At 42.7% G+C, this 19,415-nt stretch overlaps 1 protein-coding gene across 2 annotated transcripts in view; it reads right to left on the minus strand.

The window, feature by feature from the left end:
• LOC101691876 (zinc finger protein 568-like) overlaps nucleotides 1-19,415 on the minus strand; it is a 66,897-nt gene that overhangs the window by 34,906 nt on the left and 12,576 nt on the right. For both annotated transcript variants that reach the window (XM_045077442.1, XM_045077443.1), the window contains exons 3-4: nucleotides 15,084-15,210; nucleotides 13,278-13,373 (exon numbers count right to left, since the gene is read on the minus strand). In XM_045077442.1, the coding sequence (XP_044933377.1) occupies nucleotides 13,278-13,373; nucleotides 15,084-15,210 (223 nt within the window). The remainder of the gene's footprint in view (nucleotides 1-13,277; nucleotides 13,374-15,083; nucleotides 15,211-19,415) is intronic.

Below are 19,415 nucleotides of genomic sequence, written 5' to 3' on the forward strand. Positions count from 1 at the left end.
ATTCTCATTAAGGACCATGGCTTTGGTTTGGGTGTATCGTCCAGGATTTCTTTGATGCCCGTCACAATCCCCATCACTGTCCCAGTCTGTACATAAGTGCAAAGTCTCAACAGCACTATGTTTGTATCTGTACACTGATACTGTCTGGAAAGAATCTTCTATGCTCTGCTTTAGCAGGAAACTCTGGGTGTCATGTGAAGATACAGCTGAAAAATACCAAATAAAAGTAAAATCACTGCACTTACTACATTCAGAAGAATAAACTGAAGACTTTTTAAATAGAACCATCAAGTGAATCAGACAAAGTCAGAAAGATGGCTAAGAAGGAATCATCAGGACTTCATTTCTCCATGGACACACAACATGGACACAGTGTACTGAGCACAGAGTCTAACAGATAATTCTGCTGTATGGTCATGATGTAGCACAAATCACTTTCCTGTATCTCTAATAATCAGGAAAATAATCAGGAAAAGGGTCAGCAGAACGATGGATACTGAAACAGAAAACTGAAATGAACCAACTAGAGTACAGTAAAAATAGAACATATCATCCACAGGAAGAATTGTTTGTCAGAAAAGATCAACACCACTGACAGCCCATGAACTAAATTAAGAACATGGAAAAGACCAACTAAAGTGAGAGGTGAAGAAGTGAAAGCAGATACAGTGTAACTGACCGTAGAAATAAAAGTAATTGTAAGAGGCAACAATGGATAATCAGTGCCCACAAATTGTTAATAAAAGGCAAGTATACATTTCAAAAATGTATAACCAATTTAGACTCCCATCACTCAGAAAGTAAAAAAAAATCTCAACCAATCCATAAATACGAAGCCAAATGAAAGAAGAATAAAAGAAAAAAACCCAACAAACAAAAATTGTGTGCCAGATGAATTCACTGGATATTCAAACAGACACTGAAGGAGAAAGGACTGCAAATCTCCTCAAATATTTCCAAGGAGTGACAATCAGAGAAGCTAGCAGAACACTCTCTCTGTGGCACTAGCATTACCAGCTCATCCAAGACAGACGAAGACACTACAAATGATGAAGTTTACAAACTACCACCTGTGAGGAATATTCACTCAAAGTCCACAATAAAATAGAGGAAACTGAATCAAACACACATTTTCCCTTTTTACAAGATGATCAAGTAGTAAATGGACCTGGAATTAAGGGTGCTCCAACATACAGAAAACCATAAATTAAAGACCCCACATTAACAGAACAAAGGTCAAAAATGACATGATCATATTAACAGAGACAGAATAGAAATATGGTGGTATTAGACAACATGTCATGTTAAAAACACTCAAGGTAGAGAGAGAAGGAAAACCCCAACTGATGAATGCCAGATGTATGAATACCTGAAACCTATTCAACAGGGAAAGCCTGCAAGCTTCTCCTCTATGATCAGCAGCTAATGAAGTAACCCACCACTGCCTTGAATATGCTTCTGGATACTCCAGTCAGAAGAATTATGCAAGCAAAAATAGAGTAAAGGAATCTAAACTGAAAAAGAAACACTGAAACTTTCTCTGTTTACACATTACACAATTATAGAAATCCCTAAATATCATCATTTTAATTTTTTTTTACTGTTTTTATTCCTTGTTTGTACTGTTCATTTCTGCCAGTTTTTCCCTACTAGGCTTTCCATTTCCCAATTTTTTTCATCTTATATAACACAGAGTCAAGAAAATGTTTGAATAAACAACTGAATTTCCACCAGAAGAATTAAAAAAGGAAGAGAATTAAATGAAACTTAGTAGAGGAATAAAATAAAGAAAAACCCAAAATAAAATAGAGAGCAGATTAACACTAACGGAACACTGAGTGTAATGTGCATTTCAATCAATAAAATAAAACTGGCAATGCTTTAACTCCATAAACCATTATGTAATAACAAAAAGGTAAATTTAGGGAAAAAAACAGAATTTCTAAAAATAGACAAGTTATTAAGAATGAATTACTAACCTTGAACCAAAAAAATGGGAAATCTCTTTAGACCAGTAAGAAGCATGAGGGTTGAATTTGGAAGCAATACTCTCCCAGCACAGAAAAGCCCAAGACCTGGGAATCTTATTATTTTTGATGGTGGCTAGGAGTTCCCTAAATAAATCCCATGATTCTTCTCCCTCCCTTTGTTCAAATTCAGTATTTTCCTTTATTTTTTCCTCTATGTGACAAAGTCGTTTTTCTGCTTCTTCCAGCATCCTAACTTCAAGCCTGTTTCTAATCTTGCTTACTGCATTGTTTTTAGAAAGATTTATATATTTTTAGAAAGACATATATTTGGGATGGGGTCAATCTTAAGGGTTCAGGTAGGAATTGCAGAGCGAGGAAATCACATGCAGGCATCACACTAACTGCAGAGGCTGACTTAAACCTGGATCCTAGGACCCTGATATCAAGATCTGAGCAGAAATCAGGAGTCAGTGGCTTACCCAAATTAGCCACAAAGCACTCAATTTTTTTTAAATTTTATTCTTATTTTTTAAAATTTTATTTATTTATTTGACAGAGATCACAAGTAGGCAGAGAGGCAGGCAGAGGGAGAGGGAGAAGTAGGCCCCCTGCTGAGCAGAGGGACCAATGCGGGACTATACCAGGACCCAGAGATCACGATCTGAGCCGAAGGCAGAGGCTTAACCCATGAGCCACCCAGGTGCCCCCCACCCAATTATTTTTTAACTCTTACCCTGTGGTAAAGTTCACACTATTCTTTTCTCAACCCTTTCAGTATCCTTGTGATTGATGCCTTCAATTGTCCATCAAGCTCCTTACTACAATCTGTTTCCACTGCATCTCTGGCCCTGGTCTCATCTGCTGATTTTGTTTGGATAAATTCTTTCATCTTGCATTTTGTCTAGTCTTTACCTTGCTCTCTGTGACAGAAAAGCCAATGATGTCTCCTGCTGTATCCTTCCTGCCAGGGGTCTGCAGGGCTCTCCTTGCCTGCTACAGTCTCCTTCCTTGCCTGCTTGGTCCCTGGCCTGAATGTGGCCAATTTGAACTAGGTGAGCTCTGGTCTGCTCGTGAAAGGAGACCTGACATCAACTACCCCAGGACTGCAGCCCTGCAGAATCTTTTCTCAGGAGACAAGATGTAGGAAGGGGCTCACCTTGCTAAGCCTGAGACAAGCCTCACTGAGAAGGGCAGTCTCCTCAGGTCACAGGGGGTGGGGCCTGGTGCAAGCAAGGCAGACAGCCAGTGTCCTCACTGAGTGGGGCTCCGTCTTTGTGCTACAGGATGGGAGAGGGAAATGGTACCATCCAACTCCCATGTTCCGGGAGCCACGTCACTGAATGTTTCCTCTCAGGAATGTGCTCCTAGAATACTGAATACTCTCCTGACTGCATGCCCCAGGTGTTCTTCGGATGGCTGTTTTCATGCTGTGAGCCCCCAGGTTCTTTGTCAGCATTCTCTCCAAGAGCACCCCCGTGCCCTCCTGGTTCTATCCCATCCAAACTTACGGACCATTCAAACTCCAGGTTTTAAGATGTGCTGGTTCCGGGGCACCTGGGTGGCTCAGTGGGTTAAGCCGCTGCCTTCGGCTCGGGTCATGATCTCGGGGTTCTGGGATCGAGCCCCGCATCGGGCTCTCTGCTCCACAGGGAGCCTGCTTCCCTCTCTCTCTCTCTCTGCCTGCCTCTCTGCCTATGTGTGATCTCTGTCGGTCAAATAAATAATAATAAAAAAAAAAAAAGAAAGAAAGAAATTGAGTCAACAATAACTCATTTAAAAAAAAAATAAATAAGATGTGCTGGTTCCAAGAACTCAGAAAATTCAGCCCTTCTCCCTCTCTAAGCCAATGGCTTTGGGAAACCTCCTTAGGCATCTCCTGAGTGCTCCTCTGTTATGACACCTACTGCACAACTGGGGCTCCCTGCCCTCCACAATGCTATACCCCTCTCCTCCCTAAACCATGTCTTCACACTATATGCCATCTTCCATGTGGCCTCTTCTCTCCATTCACTTGGTAGTCTTTCCTGTCACTCCTCAGCCCAATGTCTGGGGCATTTAGGATGACCTGACAGTTGCCTAGTGGTGCTCATGACAGGACACGTGAGTCTAGGATCCTCCTACTCCAGGGCCATTGCTTCTCCTGGGAAGCCTTACTGTTTTAATCCTATTAAAACTCATATGGATTTTACAAAGCTGGTACACAAATCAACATATAAAAATTAGTTTTGTTTCTACACAACAAAGAACAATTCCCCAAACTGAAACATCATACTTTTAGAACGAACACCACTCCCCCATAAAAATGCTTCCAATTTAACATAATGGTAGAAGTCAAACCAGAAATTATGGAACATGTAATGTACTATGTAGGAATCAAGGAATGAATAAATTGAAAACACATCTATGTTCCTTCACTGGAATACTTGAAGTGCAATAAATCTTTTTTTTTTTTTTAATTTAGTTATTTGACAGACAGAGATCACAAATAGGCAGAGAGGCAGGCATAGAGAGAGGGGGAAGCAGGCTCTCTGCCAAGCAGAAAGCCCAATGCGGGGCTTGATCCAGGATCCTGGGATCATGACCTGAGCCGAAGGCAGAGGCTTCAACCCACTGAGCCACACAGGTGCCCCAAAACACAATAAATCTTGAAGCGATCTACAGAAAATGCAATCTCTACCAAAACTCCAATGCTATTTTTGCACAAAGATCAAAACCCACCCTAACTTTATGTGGAAGTCATGGGATAACCCATACACAAAATAATCTGGGAAATGAAGAGCACGTATCCTGATTTAAGGCATACAAGACAGTTATCAAATAGAGTAGAACAGCAGAATAATGGAAGAGTGTAGGTGAGCTAGATGTGTACTTCTCCAGTATTAATGGATATGACAATGAACTGAAGATCTTAAAAGTCATATTCTGATTTGGATATATGGATGGGGTCTGAGTTTCTACTTTTCACAAATGTGCCACTGATGTCCTACATCAACAATCTATGTTTCGCTCACAATTCCAGGACTGAATTATGATGAAGAGTTTCAAAGCGGGGGGCACCTGGGTGGCTCAATGGGTTAAAGCTTCTGCCTTCAGCTCAGGTCATGTGTTACAGGATGGGAAAGGGAAATGGTACCATCCAACTCCCGTGTTCTTGGAGCCACATGTCACTGAATGTTTCCTCAGGAATGTGTTCCTCAGGATTGAGCCCCACACAGAGCTTTCTGCTCAGCAGGGAGCCTGCTTTCCCCTCTCAATTCCTGCCTCTCTGTGTACTTGTAATCCCTCTCTCTGTCAAATCAATAAATCAATAAATCCTCTCTCTCTCTTTTTTTTAAAGGAGTTTCAAAAGATCCTAAAAAGGGGAAAGAGCATAGAGGTGAACATGGAGTCCTTCCCTTCCCATCACTCTTCCTTCAAGCCAACTGTATCCCTGTATAACCATATTGACCAGTCACTCTTCTCTGGACATCTTTTTATTTTTCCTTCTTCAATTCACTGCACCACCATATTCATGGAAATGGCTCCCTCTTTCACAAAGAAATGCACGTGCAATCTGCTTCTGGATGTAAGGCTGGATTTTGTACCAGAAACCACTGAATCCATGGTGTTCATAAATTTCAAGTTTTCCCTGCATTTTTACTAATACCCATGGCTTCAGTTTATGGAATTACTTGTTTCAACTTAGGCTTCCTCCTGAAAACTGACTTTGCTTAAATTGAGCGCAGTTATAAAACTTGAAAAACCCTCTGTTCACTCCGGTTAGGAGGAGTGTAGGGACAGCATGGGCTCTGATACAACACAGGGACCGCTTTCCCAAATACTGGGAAGGCTTTTTGAAGCAGAAATGATCACTGCTGGTTAATTAGTGTTTTCCTTCTCCATGAATCGGTGCCTGGCACATAGATCAGAGCACAGGAGATTCATCATGGGGCTGAGTGGAAGTGAGGGAGGGCCCTGCCAATCACAGGTCATTATGCTTACAAGGTCACCCATCCATCCTGGATCAGACCTATGATGGGTTATATTCCTGGGATATCAAAGCTTTGTGCAACTGCAGAACACACCTGGCTGGTTCTCACTAGCAGTACCCAGCAGCCTTCTTCGTCTTCAACATCTATTGTCATGTGAAATCTTTAAACTATGCCCACCATGTTTCAATCAACCAATACCCCTTCTCAATGCACTCCACATATCTGGGCCTCAGAAAGTACAATTATCTCTGTCATTCAATACCAACTGGTCCTCAGGACCAGCATGGAATACATTACATCATGAGAAAAGCATCGGCCGTCCCAGACAACCGCATTTCCCAGGAACGAATCTCAGTCCCATTCACTCATCATGAGTAGCTTCTCTAAGGCCTTGCAGTGACCAAAGGGACCTCTCTACCAGATCTTTGTTCACATTTCAAGAGTTCACCGTATTTCATTTCCACAGTACTTCCCTTTCTTTCAAACTGTCACAACATCATGTTTTATCTGTCCTCACAACTTCCAGTGCCAAGTGCCTAAACTAATCCTGTGGCCCAGTGATGGATTTTTGCTTTTCTTCCAGTGCAGTGGTGGCAACATTGTATTTAAAATGCACATAGGCCTCACATGATCCTGTTATCAACCATTTACAGTTGCATCAGAAAACTCCAAGCTACTCCTAAGGCCTGCAAGGGCCTGCGTGGCTTATGTGGGAGGGGGCGTGCAGTGTCAAAGAGGTTTCCAGAACACAGGAGGGAAAGTCAGCTGTGATGCCTCCATCACTGGAATGGAGAGGAGACAGAAGAACTGGAGAGGGTTTGGGAAGAAAGAAAGTACATTTTTTCCTTCAAGATTCAGAGTCAGTAGAATAGCTTTGGACAGAGGTCCTCTCCCCACATGAAGAATTCAGGCCAATGTTTTACCGTGGACCTGTTTCATCTCTTCTACTGGGCTGCTCCATCACTCCTAACAGAAGACTGTGTTCTTTTTAAGTTAGAAATCTACTCAGCTCCCAGCCCTGTCCTATCTTTGTTTCCTTCAACTAAACATTAAAACAAAACAAAACACCCATGACTAATGAAATCTCCACATTTTTACCTAATCAAATGTTTACATTAGAGTGACCAATTTGGGGATTCCTGGGTGGCTCAGTTGGTTAAGTGGCTGTTTTTGGCTCAAGTCATGATCCCAGTGTCCTGGGATTGAGTCCCACACATCAGGCTCCTTGCTCAGTAGGGAGCCTGCTTCTCCCTCTGCCCCTGCCTGCCACTCTATCTGCCTGTGCTCACTCTCTCTGACAGATAAATAAATAAAATCTTTAAAAAATAAATAAATAATAAATAAAGTGACCAACTTGGATGATGTCACTTCCCAGAAGGGAAAAGAGTAACAACTAAGGAACTCTTATTTCTCCAATTGCAAAAGAAGGAGTGAAGTCTATCAGTTTAACTAAATGGAATTTATAATGCTCTCTGGAAAATTACTCTCATGTTTTTTTTTAAGATTTTATTTATTTGTCAGAGACAGAGGGAGAGCGAGCAAGCAAGCACAGGCAGACAGAGAGGCAGGCAGAGGGAGAAGCAGGCTCCCTGCCAAGCAAGGAGCCTGATGTGGGACTTGATCCCAGGACCCTGGGATCATGACCTGAGCCAAAGGCAGCTGCTTAACCAACTGAGCCACCCAGGTGTCCCTACTCTCAAATTTAAATTAAATTTTGGATATCATGTCATTCCATGGAAACTCTTGTTAAAATCTCTATCAAGGTAGGTAAGCAACAGGTCGACACAGGAATAAGGAAAACAGAGTTGATCCTACAGGAGTAAAACCCAGTTATGTAAGAGATGATTCACATGGGCAGATTCTCAAACTAAGATACATGAGATGCAGGAAGCATAAATTCAATACAATGCAGAGAAAACTATTTCTGTTATGAATCTAGAATCTCTTTGCTTGCTAGGAAATCATCAATTTTCAAACTTGGAAATGACCTGGTTTGAACCAAGATTCCTTTTCCTTCTGAAGATACAGGTACACACACATATGTATGTACATGTGCTTCTTCCTAGTTAGTTCTGTGACTGCAAAAATCTATCTTTATCTTAATATAACACATTGCATTGTTGCAGATCAAAACCCTAAAACTCTGCTTATGTTCTCTATGCTCACAAAACAACAGGAGAAACATACAGGGTAAAATTTGATCGACAGTCCTTGAGAATTGTGTAGCTATGGCTTATCATTGTATTTCTAGTGACTCTGTTCAATTAGCAATTGTTGGGTAGTATCCCTAGGCATTAGATGGTGAGCCATGGTTCAGGACAAGAAAAAGAAACTAACATTTATAAAAATCATTCACAAGAATCTTTATCAAAATCTTAGCAATAAAAAAAATCTTAGGGGCGCCTGGGTGGCTCAGTGGGTTGAGCCACTGCCTTCGGCTCAGATCATGATCTCAGAGTCCTGGGATCAAGCCCCGCATCGGGCTCTCTGCTTAGCGGGGAGCCTGCTTCCTCCTCTCTCTCTGCCTGCCTCTCTGCCTGCTTGTGATCTCTCTCTGTCAAAATAATGAATAAAATCTTTAAAAAAAAAAACTTATAATTTTGAAATAGAGAAATACACTCAAAACCATTCTGTGAGGTCAGCAGTACCCTGATATCAAAGCAGTATAAACAAAAGATAAAAGGGTAGTTTATCTGATGAAACTTCTGCTACTCTGGCTTTGGACATCCATCTGCATGTACAAAATAGAGTCAAAAGAAAAAAAAAAAAGAATCACACTGAAAATACTGATCCCTCTCTAGCGATCCACCTGCCCCTGAATCCTTTCAGGTCTACTAACAAATACAGTTAACGACTGAGTAACATGCTTTTCATCAGTAATGGTCCACTTACACAGACAAGTTTATCTTGAGAAATCCAGTGCACTACAGTAAATGTCTGTGCACTATGATTGCCTTAATATTTATTTCTTCAAATTACTTCCTTATAAAACTATGGTATATACAGTGGACTACACACAGGATGACTCACAACATGTTGTAATTAACCCATCAACCACCACAGATGAAAGGAGACTTTTGAAACAGAATGACAGGGGCACCCAGGTGGCTCAGTGGGTTAAGCCTCTGCCTTCAGCTCAGGTCATGATCTCAAGATCCTGGGATGGAGCCCTGCAAGGGCTTTCTGGTCAGCAGGGAGCCTGCCTCCCCTTCTCTACCTGCCTCTCTGCCTACTTGTGATCTGTCTGTCAAATAAATAAATAAAATATTTTTTTTTTAAGATTTTATTTATTTATTTATTTGACAGACAGAGATCACAAGTAGGCAGAGAGGCAGGCAGAGAGAGGGGGGGGGAAACAGGTTCCCTGCTGAGCAGAGAGCCCGATGCGGGGCTCGATCCCAGGACCCTGAGATCATGACCCGAGCTGAAGGCAGAGGCTTAACCCGCTGAGCCACTCAGGCGCCCCAATAAATAAAATATTAAAAAAAAAAAAAAAAAAAGAAAGAAAGAAAGTAAGAAAATCACTAGTAGGATTCTCAGTAGTCCAAACAGGAATGGTACTCAGGTACTCAAAGATTGAAAAATAGCCTCCAACAATACTTAGCCTAGAAAAATTCTTTTCCATAGAGGCAGAAACAAAGACATTCCCAAGTGAAAGCCCCTCTACATTTACCAGTAGATCTGTCCTCCAAGAACCATTAAAGGAAGCCTTTCTAGATGAAACAAAAGGATTCTAATCAGAAACTGAACCACAGAAGAACACAAAGCTTCCACTGAACATAAATATGTAGACAATTACACAAAGCTTCAGTATTGTGGGCACCTGGGTGGCTCAGTGGGTTAAGCCGCTGCCTTTGGCTCAGGTCATGATCTCAGGGTCCTGGGATCAAGTCCCGAATCGGGCTCTCTGCTCAGCAGGGAGCCTGCTTCCTCCTCTCTCTGCCTGCCTCTCTGCCTACTTGGTGATTTCTCTGTCAAATAAATAAATAAAATCTTAAAAAAAAAAAAAAAAAAAAGCTTCAGTATTGTAATGAGATACCAGTCACATCTGCTACACAGTTTTTTTTTTTTTAAGAATTTATTTATTTATTTGGCAGAGAGAAAACAAGTAGGCAGAGGAAGAGAAAGCAGCAGGTTCCCTGCTGAGCAGAGAGCCCAATGAGGGGCTCCATCCCAGGACCCTGAGATCCTGACCTGAGCCAAAAGCAGAGGCTTAACCCACAGAGCTACCCAGGTGCCCCCGGAGTTTTGTTTTTAAAAAATCATCAATGTAGGTCATGAAGTACACAACATAAAAGAATTTGTGATACCAGTAACAAAGTGGGCAGGGGGTGCAGGGATGGAGACAGGAAGAAGAGTTTTCTATGTAACGGACACTGAGTTTTAAATGGTTTATTTTGCAGCTAAGTTGGTTTTTGTTTTTTTTTTTAAGATTTTATTTTTTGACAGACAGAGATCACAAGTTTGCAGAGAGGCAGGCAGAGAGAGAGAGAGAGAGAGAAGAGGAAGCAGGCTCCCCACTGAGCACAGAGCCCAATGCGGGACTCGATCTTAGGACCCTAGGACCATGAGCTAAGCCGAAGGCAGCGGCTTTTTAATCGACTGAGCCACCTAGGCGCCCCTGCAGCTAAGTTGTTTTAAAGAATCTTTAAGGTAACCACAACGAAAATACTCATGGAAGATAGAAAAGTCAATGAGAAAGTTACCAAGGCATACCATGGGTATTAATCCTACAATTAAAGATAAAATAAATCTCTCATATTTCATACCAAAACATGATACAGAAGTATAAAACGATTGAAAATTACTTTGAATTCAAAAAAGTCTCTCATGCAGAGAGAATAAAAATTCACCCACAAATATATGATGAAAAGAATTCTGTGTTGATGACGACTCACCTAGACATAGTACAACATTCACTGACCACTCATCATGGAGAAAAAGAGTAGGGGTCACACAGTATGTATGTGCAACATACAAATACAAGACAGACACACATAATTTACAGGCAAAAAGCGTAAAGGTCATTCTGTTTTGAGTTACATTAATGAGTAAATTACACTCACATGGTCTTGAAATACACTGAGCTGAAAATTCTCTCCCTGTAATAACACACACAGATAAAACCCAATCCACACCTCGCTAATATTGTGCAATAAACCAGACATAGGAAGCACATTATTAGGAAAACGGAGTAAGAGAAAAATCAACCCAAGAAATTCTAAATAAAACATTGATGCAAGACAGAAAAAGAAACTTCTCTATAACCATAATTTTAAACAGTATCCTCGTACCCATGAAAAGGAAGCATTTGATTGGCATGCCTTCATAGACTATAAAATTATAGAGAATTCTCATTAAAATCAATCATAAAAAGGTATAAATGAAAATTTTACAAACACTTAAGCAGCTTGAAAGAAATGTATTACATTATTAATATATTCCTCCTCATACACAGAATGTAATGCTATAATCCATTCTTTATGACAGAGGAAACATGATACAGAAGTATAAAACGATTGAAAATTACTTTGAATTCAAAAAAGTCTCTCATGCAGAGAGAATAAAAATTCACCCACAAATATATGATGAAATGAATTCTGTGTTGATGACGACTCACCTAGACATAGTACAACATTCACTGACCACTCATCATGGAGAAAAAGAGTAGGGGTCACACAGTATGTATGTGCAACATACAAATACAAGACAGACACACATAATTTACAGGCAAAAAGCATAAAGGTCATTCTGTTTTGAGTTACACTTCTAAATAAACAAATACTATGAAAGTTGGAAAATATGCTAAGAGACAGTGTATATGAAATCAGTATTGGGGGTTAAATTCTGATACATTCTGAGGAAAGTAGAAGAAAAAGCTCATGATTAATTACCCATGAAGCAATACTGCATTACTGAACACAAGGATATTTCAAACATAGGGGACTGGGGTACCTGGGGGGTCATGGTCAGTCAAGGAGCTTCCTTCATCTCAGGTCATGGGCTCAGAGTTTGGAGATCCAGCTCCACATAGGGCTCCCTGATCAGCAGGAAGTCTGCTTCTCCCTCTCCTTTTGCCCTTTCCCTACTCATTCTCTCTCTGTGTGTCTTGAACAAATACAATTTTTAAAGAAAATATATGGGAATTTTACTAATTGCCTAACTCACTTCTTATAAAGCACATGCCCATGTCGTATCGGGACATTTGACATAAAAAATTCAGAGCTAAATCTCATATAGAACTGATTAGAAAGTGAAAACACACATGACAAAGTCACAAGAAGTTCATAGAAGAAACATACGATGATGCAATTATTTAAAAATAAGGTAATAAATGAGATTTTATTAAAGGCTACAAGTTCAAGTTCTAAATGTGCTAGTTCCCCAATAGAAATTATGTAGAAATTCTAAGAAACAGAGACATTACATTATTTCACCACTGGGGAATGGAACTCATAGAGTAGAAATTTCTGTATTTAATACAAAAGAAAAAAGACCATTTGAAGAGAAATAAAGCAGTATATTTAGGGTGGTGCTTTGTTATCGATGAAGTTACTGAATGATAATTTTTTAAGACTAAGATTAAAGCTGTGGTAGAGGGACGCCTGGGTGGCTCAGTTGGTTAAGCAGCTGCCTTCAGCTCAAGTCATGATCCCAGCGTCCTGGGATCGAGTCCCGCATCGGGCTCCTTGCTCAGCAGGGAGCCTGCTTCTTCCTCTGCCTCTGCCTGCCATTCTGTCTGCCTGTGCTCGCTCTCTCACCCCCCCTCTCTCTGATAAATAAATAAAATAAAATAAAATTTAAAAAATAAAAAAAAAGCTGTGGTAGAAAGCATAAGTCAGAAAACATTAAAAAAAAATTAGAAAGCATAAGCCAGAAAACATTAAAAATCTGTCTCCAGTGTTCTGGGAATTTCTGCACTAAACCCCAGTGTGCATACAACTACCCTGACCTACTTGTCTCATTCTGAAAATCAGAATTGACAAAGGCCAGAGCGTATGGGTCCTCAGAAAATAGAGAGATTTCCCCAGGTCCTCACAGAAATGGAGCAGCTCTTAGATTAGGGGGGCCCTCCACCTCCAATCATATCTCCTGGCTCTCCCTGTGGATGTGATAGACCATTACTAGAGCTGAAGGAGAATCCCTAGAAAATTCAAGAGCTTGATAATGTCAGAGAAAAGATGTCCCTCTGGGATCCAGTGAGAGAGAGAGAACTGGGCATGTCTCCAGCTGATTTTCATTCAAGGAGAGCTACTTGAACCACAGCTTACGGTCTACCTTCCTCCTTCAGACTTGGACCTCCCCTCTGTCATCTGCCTCATTCATTCTCACCTACCTGGATGGAAGCCTCCGGTCTCCTTTCTCTTCACATCCCAGAGCACCTTCTCTTGCTCCAAAAACATGATCAGGTCTGGCTTTGACAGAAGGAGACCTGTTTATGAGGAAAAAGGAAAGTGACTATTGCTGCCGATTCTAACTTCCCATCAGGCTTGTGTTCAGTAGAGAAGAAAGGACATTGTACAATTCTTGAAAATTGTTTTGTGAAAGCTGTTTCCCAACAGTCTCTTTAGAACACACTGGAGGCATTTCCAATGTTCACATCCTGACCTCCACTTCCAAGCAGTAGACATGATAGTAAGAGAAAATTTCGGGGCACCTGGGTGGCTCAGTGGGTTAAAGCCTCTGCCTTCAGCTCAGGTCATGATCCCAGAGTCCTGGGATCAATCCCCACATCACCTTTTCTGCTCAGCGGGGAGCCTGCTTTCTCCCAGCTCCCCGCCTGCCCCTCTGCCTACTTGTGATTGCTGTCTGTCAAATAAATGAAATCTTAAAAAAAATTTTTTTAAAGATTTTATTTATTTATTTATTTGTCATAGAGAGAGAAGCGAGAGCAAGCACAGGCAGAGTGGCAGGCAGAGGCAGAGGGAGAAGCAGGCTCCCTGCCAAACAAGGAGCCCAATGTGGGACTCAATCCCAGGACGCTGGGATCATGACCCCAGCCAAAGGCAGCCGCCTACCCAACTGAGCCACCCAGGCGTCCCTTAAAAAAACATTTTTAATTTTTAAAAAAAAGAGAGAGAATGGGAAATTTCAGTTTAAGAGGTAAACAATGCCATTCTATGTCATCAAGTGTTTAGAATTGCCATTCATCTACACCAGGGTTGATATTACCTTGAGGAAGGAGAAGCCGAGGCTGGAAAGGAAGTATCATGAAGATTTTTCTCCATCTACAAACCTCTACTTATTCCCCTCTCTGCCTGGATCTAAATTCCAGTCATTCAAAGAGAATTCTCAGAGACAGTCTTCACAGGAAGGAATAAAACCCTGAGTGGGCACGCCAGACAGAATGGCTAAAATTAACAAGTCAGGAAATGACAGATGCTGGCCAAGGATGCAGAGAAAGGGGAACCCTCCTCCACTGTTGGTGGGAATGCAAGCTGGTGCTGACACTCTGGAAAACAGCATGGAGGTTCCTCAAAAGTTGAAAAGAGAGCTACCCTACAACCCAGCAATCGCACTACTGGGTATTTCCCCTAAAGATACAAATGTAGTGATCCAAAGGGGCACATGCACCTGAATATTTACAGCAATGTCCACAATACCCAAACTATGGAAAGAACCTAGATGTCTATCAATAGATGAATGGATAAAGATGTGGTATATATACACAATGGAATACTATGCAGTCATCAAAAGAAATGAAATCTTGCCATTTGTGATGACATGGATGTAACTGGAGGGTATTATGCTGAGGGAAATAAGTCAATCAGTGAAAGACAATTATCATATGATCTCCTTGATATGAGGAATTTGAGAGGCAAAGTGGTGGGTTTGGGGGGTAGGGAAGGAAAAAATAAATAAGGTGAGATTGGGAGAGAGACAAACCATAAGAGACTCTTAATCTTACAAAACAAACTGAGGGTTGCCGGCAGGGAGAGGGGTAGGGGGAGGATGGTTGAGTTATGGACATTGGGGAAGGTATGTGTTATGGTGAGTGCTGTGAAGTGTGTAAACCAGGTGATTCACAGACCTGTCCCCTGGGGCTAATAGTACATTATATGTTAATAAAAAATAAGAAATAAAGTTAAAAACAACAGAACCCTGAGTGGGGTTTGGGAAATCTGGAAGGAGTCGTCCTCACCCAGGAAGCAGAGGTGTCCATAGTTCTCCAACATCACATCCCTGTACAGTTGCCGCTGAGTGTGGGTCAGGCATCCCCACTCCTCCAGGGAGAATTCTATGGCCACATCCCTGAATGTGAGCTGTCCCTGCAATAAATACCACAGTCACCAAGTGGCCATTGACACAGTTCACGATGGTCCCTAAGATGAAAGAGGAAGTTAGTGTCACCACCTTGAACCAGACCTGACCTTTCCTTCTCTAAAAGAAAAACCTATGGGGCAGGGGGCTGCCTGGCTGAGAACTTTCACTCCTTTCACTCCCAGAAGTCAGCTCTATCAAATACACAGAGGTGACAGCCCTCCTTGTCCAGTGCAAAGTGTTGGGATGTGGGAGAGGAGCCTATGGTCAAGCAATTCTAGACATGTTTCTGATGTGAAATATTGGGGTTCTGGAGTGAATGATTAAGAAAAGATTGTTGAGATACCCGTGGTACAAACACTGTGGTCCTAAAGCATGGGGAGAGGAAAGTTGTGAACAGTGACTGCTTCTAAGCTGTCAGGTAGGGGAGGAGGTGAGGGATAGCAGGAGGCTCTTAGGAATTTGGAAGCAAGTTTCCAGGACCCTCAGGGCCTCCCAGCTGGTGTTTTGATGAGGCCACTCACTGTAGAGTAACACTTTAGTCAGGAGACCCTCCAGATACCTATCAGTGGGCCACAAGCTTGAAGGAGGCTGGCCAAGCTACATTTAGGGAATAGAGTTCAAGAAGTCTCCAAAGCAACTTTCAAATGTTAAAGAGGAATTAGAGGATCCTGGAAGTCTGGCTATTGTCAATCTAAGGATGCTTTTTGCATCCAAAAAGACATTAACCTTGAAGCAGTTGTGAATTCCCTGAGGAATGTCCTACTCTACCTTTCTCATATGTTTTTCTAGGTTGGAAGTTGAAGGAAATTTAATTTTATCTGTAAGACCTATTCAGCCAGAGCAGCCCCACCCCAGTTGAACTGCCCTTTTGTTAAGACTTAAATTGACTTTGCCGCCACCCCCCACCCCCCCCACCCCCCCCCACCCCCGCCCAGGGGAACTTATTTAAAAGCAAGTCTGGGAAACCAGTCCCATGTAACAAAGTCCAACTACAAAGGTGGGTCAGGCCCAGTGGGGGCACATACTGTCTCCAAGCTACCAAGGAGTATGGGTCCCCACCCTTTGGGAGCCTTTTGGCACCAATCCTAACCAAGGAGTGATAGGCTGGTTCAAATGTCTACTAGGGTAAATTTTTTAATTCAATTGGTCACGTAGCATCACTGTGGAGTTTCCTCTGTGTGTTACAATCTCATTGGCCACCTGTGTGTGGCCAGGCCCAACCACATGGCCTTTGCTCTATAAAAGTTAGTCTGGAAAGGAGGGGTCATCCTCTCTGTAGGGGCAGCCCTGACCAGTCTGTTTGATGGTTGGTCTGATTCTTGATGCTTGGCGTGAAATAAAGCCTTGCTTGGCTTTTGCTTTGTATCAGTCTCACTCCTTTAATCATGGACCCCTTATTGGGGTACCCAATTTTGGGGGGACCCAACATTATCCACACCTTTTTTTTTTTTAAGAATTTACTTATTTGAGGGGCACCTTGGTGGCTCAGTGGTTAAAGCCTCTGCCTTCAGCTCAGGTCATGATCCCAGGGTCCTGGGACTGAGCCCCACATCGGACTCTCTACTCCGGGGGAAACTGCTTCCTCCTCTCTGCCTGCTTCTCTGCCTATTTGTGATCTCTGTCAAATAAATAAATAAAATCTTAAAAAATAATTTGTTTATTTGAGAGAGAAACATTGAGGGAGAGAATGAGAGGGAAGTTCAGAAGGTAAAGCAGACTCCCCGTGAAGCTGGGAACCCGATGAGGGATTTGATCCCCAGACTCTGGGAACATGACCCAAGCAGAAGACAGTTGCTTCACCAATGAGCCGAACAGGTGCCCGTCCACACATCCTTTGACGTTGTTCTCCTCCTCAGAAACTACAAGGAAGGGGACGCTGAAGACATAGGTTAAGGGTCTGCCTTGTCTGCCTTCAGCTCAGGTTGTGATCCCAGACTCCTGGCATGGAGCCCTAAGTTGGGCTCCCCACTCAGTGGTGAATCTGCTTCTCCCGTTCCCCCTTTCCTCACTCATGTGCTCTCTCTCTCTCAACTGAGAATATGTTCAGAAAGAAAGACAGGAAGAAAGAAAGAATCTACAAGCAAGATTACCCGAGATCAAAGAAGTTCATATCTGAAATGTGATAGTTTCTGCATATTGCCTAGTACCTTATGTTCCTTATAAATGACAGGAGGGAAAATAGGAACTTTTCAGGGGAGGATCTGGCAGACAGCACCAAGCCAATAAAAGAAGTTCACATCAGCTGAATAGAAACAAACTGCTAGGGACGCCTGGGTGGCTCAGTTGGTTGGACGACTGCCTTCGCCTCAGGTCATGATCCTGGAGTCCCGGGATCGAGTCCCGCATCGGGCTCCCAGCTCCATGGGGAGTCTGCTTCTCCCTCTGACCTTCTCCTCGTTCATGCTCTCTCTCACTGTCTCTCTCTCAAGTAAATAAATAAAATCTTTAAAAAAAAAAAAAAAAAAAAGAAACAAACTGCTATAGGCCCCTAATGCACATCAAAGGACACACCGTCCCTGGTGATTCCTGTGGACTCAAAGCGGGAATTCAGAATACAAACCTAATTTTGGAAATACACTGGATATACATAAACAATTCAATCACTATACGATCTGTAGAGGCTGCTTTTAGGCAAGCAGGCTTGAGCAAAGGAGTGGAGGAAGAACCCCAGTGACCACTTGGCTGAGTCCAGACAGGCCCATCGGGGGACCCACCTCAAAATTCCCAAGGCCCTAATGAACCAATGGGCTTCTGAAACCAAGTACAATGACCAAAAATGGGAAGGTTCCACATGTTCCCCATAACTCCCCTTAAGAAAACCCCCTACCCACTGCTCCTTGCAGACAAGCTCACCTGTGCCCTCCTGCCTGCTCATCTCTTAGGTCTTCAATTAATGTCTCCAGTCCTTGCCCTGCCTCAGGGGAATTTCATCAGTGCTGCTGGACGGGCTTCCAGCCAATCATGGACCCACATCTGGGGCCCCATGCGATGGACAGAGACATAACACTGAGCCACCCTGTGCTAGAAATCACTAGTTTAGTCCTTTTTTATTTTTCTTTAATTTTTTTAAAAGATTTTATTTATTTATTTGACAGAGAGAGATCACAAGTAGGCAAAGAGGCAGGCAGAGAGAGAGAGGAAGCAGGCTCCCTGTTGAGCAGAGAGCCTGATGCGGGGCTCCATCCCAGGACCCTGAGATCATGACCTGAGCCAAAGGCAGCGGCTTAACCCACTGGCGCCTCCAGTTTAGTCCTTTTTTAAATTCTAATTACTAAAGATTTATATAATCTTCTTTTTTTTTTAATTTTATTTATTTGTTTGACAGACAGATTACAAGTAGGCAGAGAGGCAGGCAGATAGAGAGAGAGGAGGAAGCAGGCTCCCCGCCGGGCAGGGAGCCTGATGTGGGGCTCAATCCCAGGACCCTGGGACCATGACCTGAGCCAAAGGCAGCGGCTTTAACCCACTGAGCCACCCAGGTGCCCCTATATAATCTTCTTTTTAAAAATTTTATTTATTGGGGGGTGCCTGGGTGCCTCTCTGCTCAGTGGGGAGCCTGCTTCCTCCTCTCTCTCTGCCTGCCTCTCTGCCTGCTTGTCATCTCTCTCTGTCAAATAAATAAATAAATAATCTTTAAAAAAATTATTTATTGGAATGCCTGGATGATTCACTGAGTTGAGCATCAGCCTTGGGCTCAGGACATGACCCAAGGTCCTGGGAATGCCTCCCACCTTGGGGCGGGAAGGTGGGGGTGGTGATTGGGTTTGGGGGGGAAGGTGGGATGGGGGATGGGGGGTGGTCCTTGCTCAGCAGGGAGCATTCTCCCTCTACCCACTGCTCACATACTTGTGCCCTCTCACTCATTCTCTAACAAATAAATATTTTTTTAAAAAGGATTTTATTTATTTCAAAGAGAGTGAGAGAGAAAACAAAGAGGCCTCCCACCAGGTAGAAGGAGAGGGAGAGGAGGATGCTGGCCCATTGGGGGTCCGATGTGAGGCCGTATCCCAAATCCCAGGATCATGACCTGAGCTGAAGGCAGAAAGCCCTCTTAACCATCTGAACCACCCTCGGTCCCCAAGATTTATTTGTATTTCAGAGGAGATGGACATGGGCAGAAGAGGGAGTATTGAATCTCAAGCGGCCTCCCTCTGGGTGCAGAGACAGAAATGGGAATACCAGTCCAGGACCCTGAGATCCCTACCTGAGC

This window comes from Mustela putorius, unplaced genomic scaffold (genome assembly GCF_011764305.1).
Source record: "Mustela putorius furo isolate JIRA1106 unplaced genomic scaffold, ASM1176430v1.1 tig00000196_pilon_pilon_pilon, whole genome shotgun sequence".
NCBI lineage: Eukaryota > Metazoa > Chordata > Mammalia > Carnivora > Mustelidae > Mustela > Mustela putorius.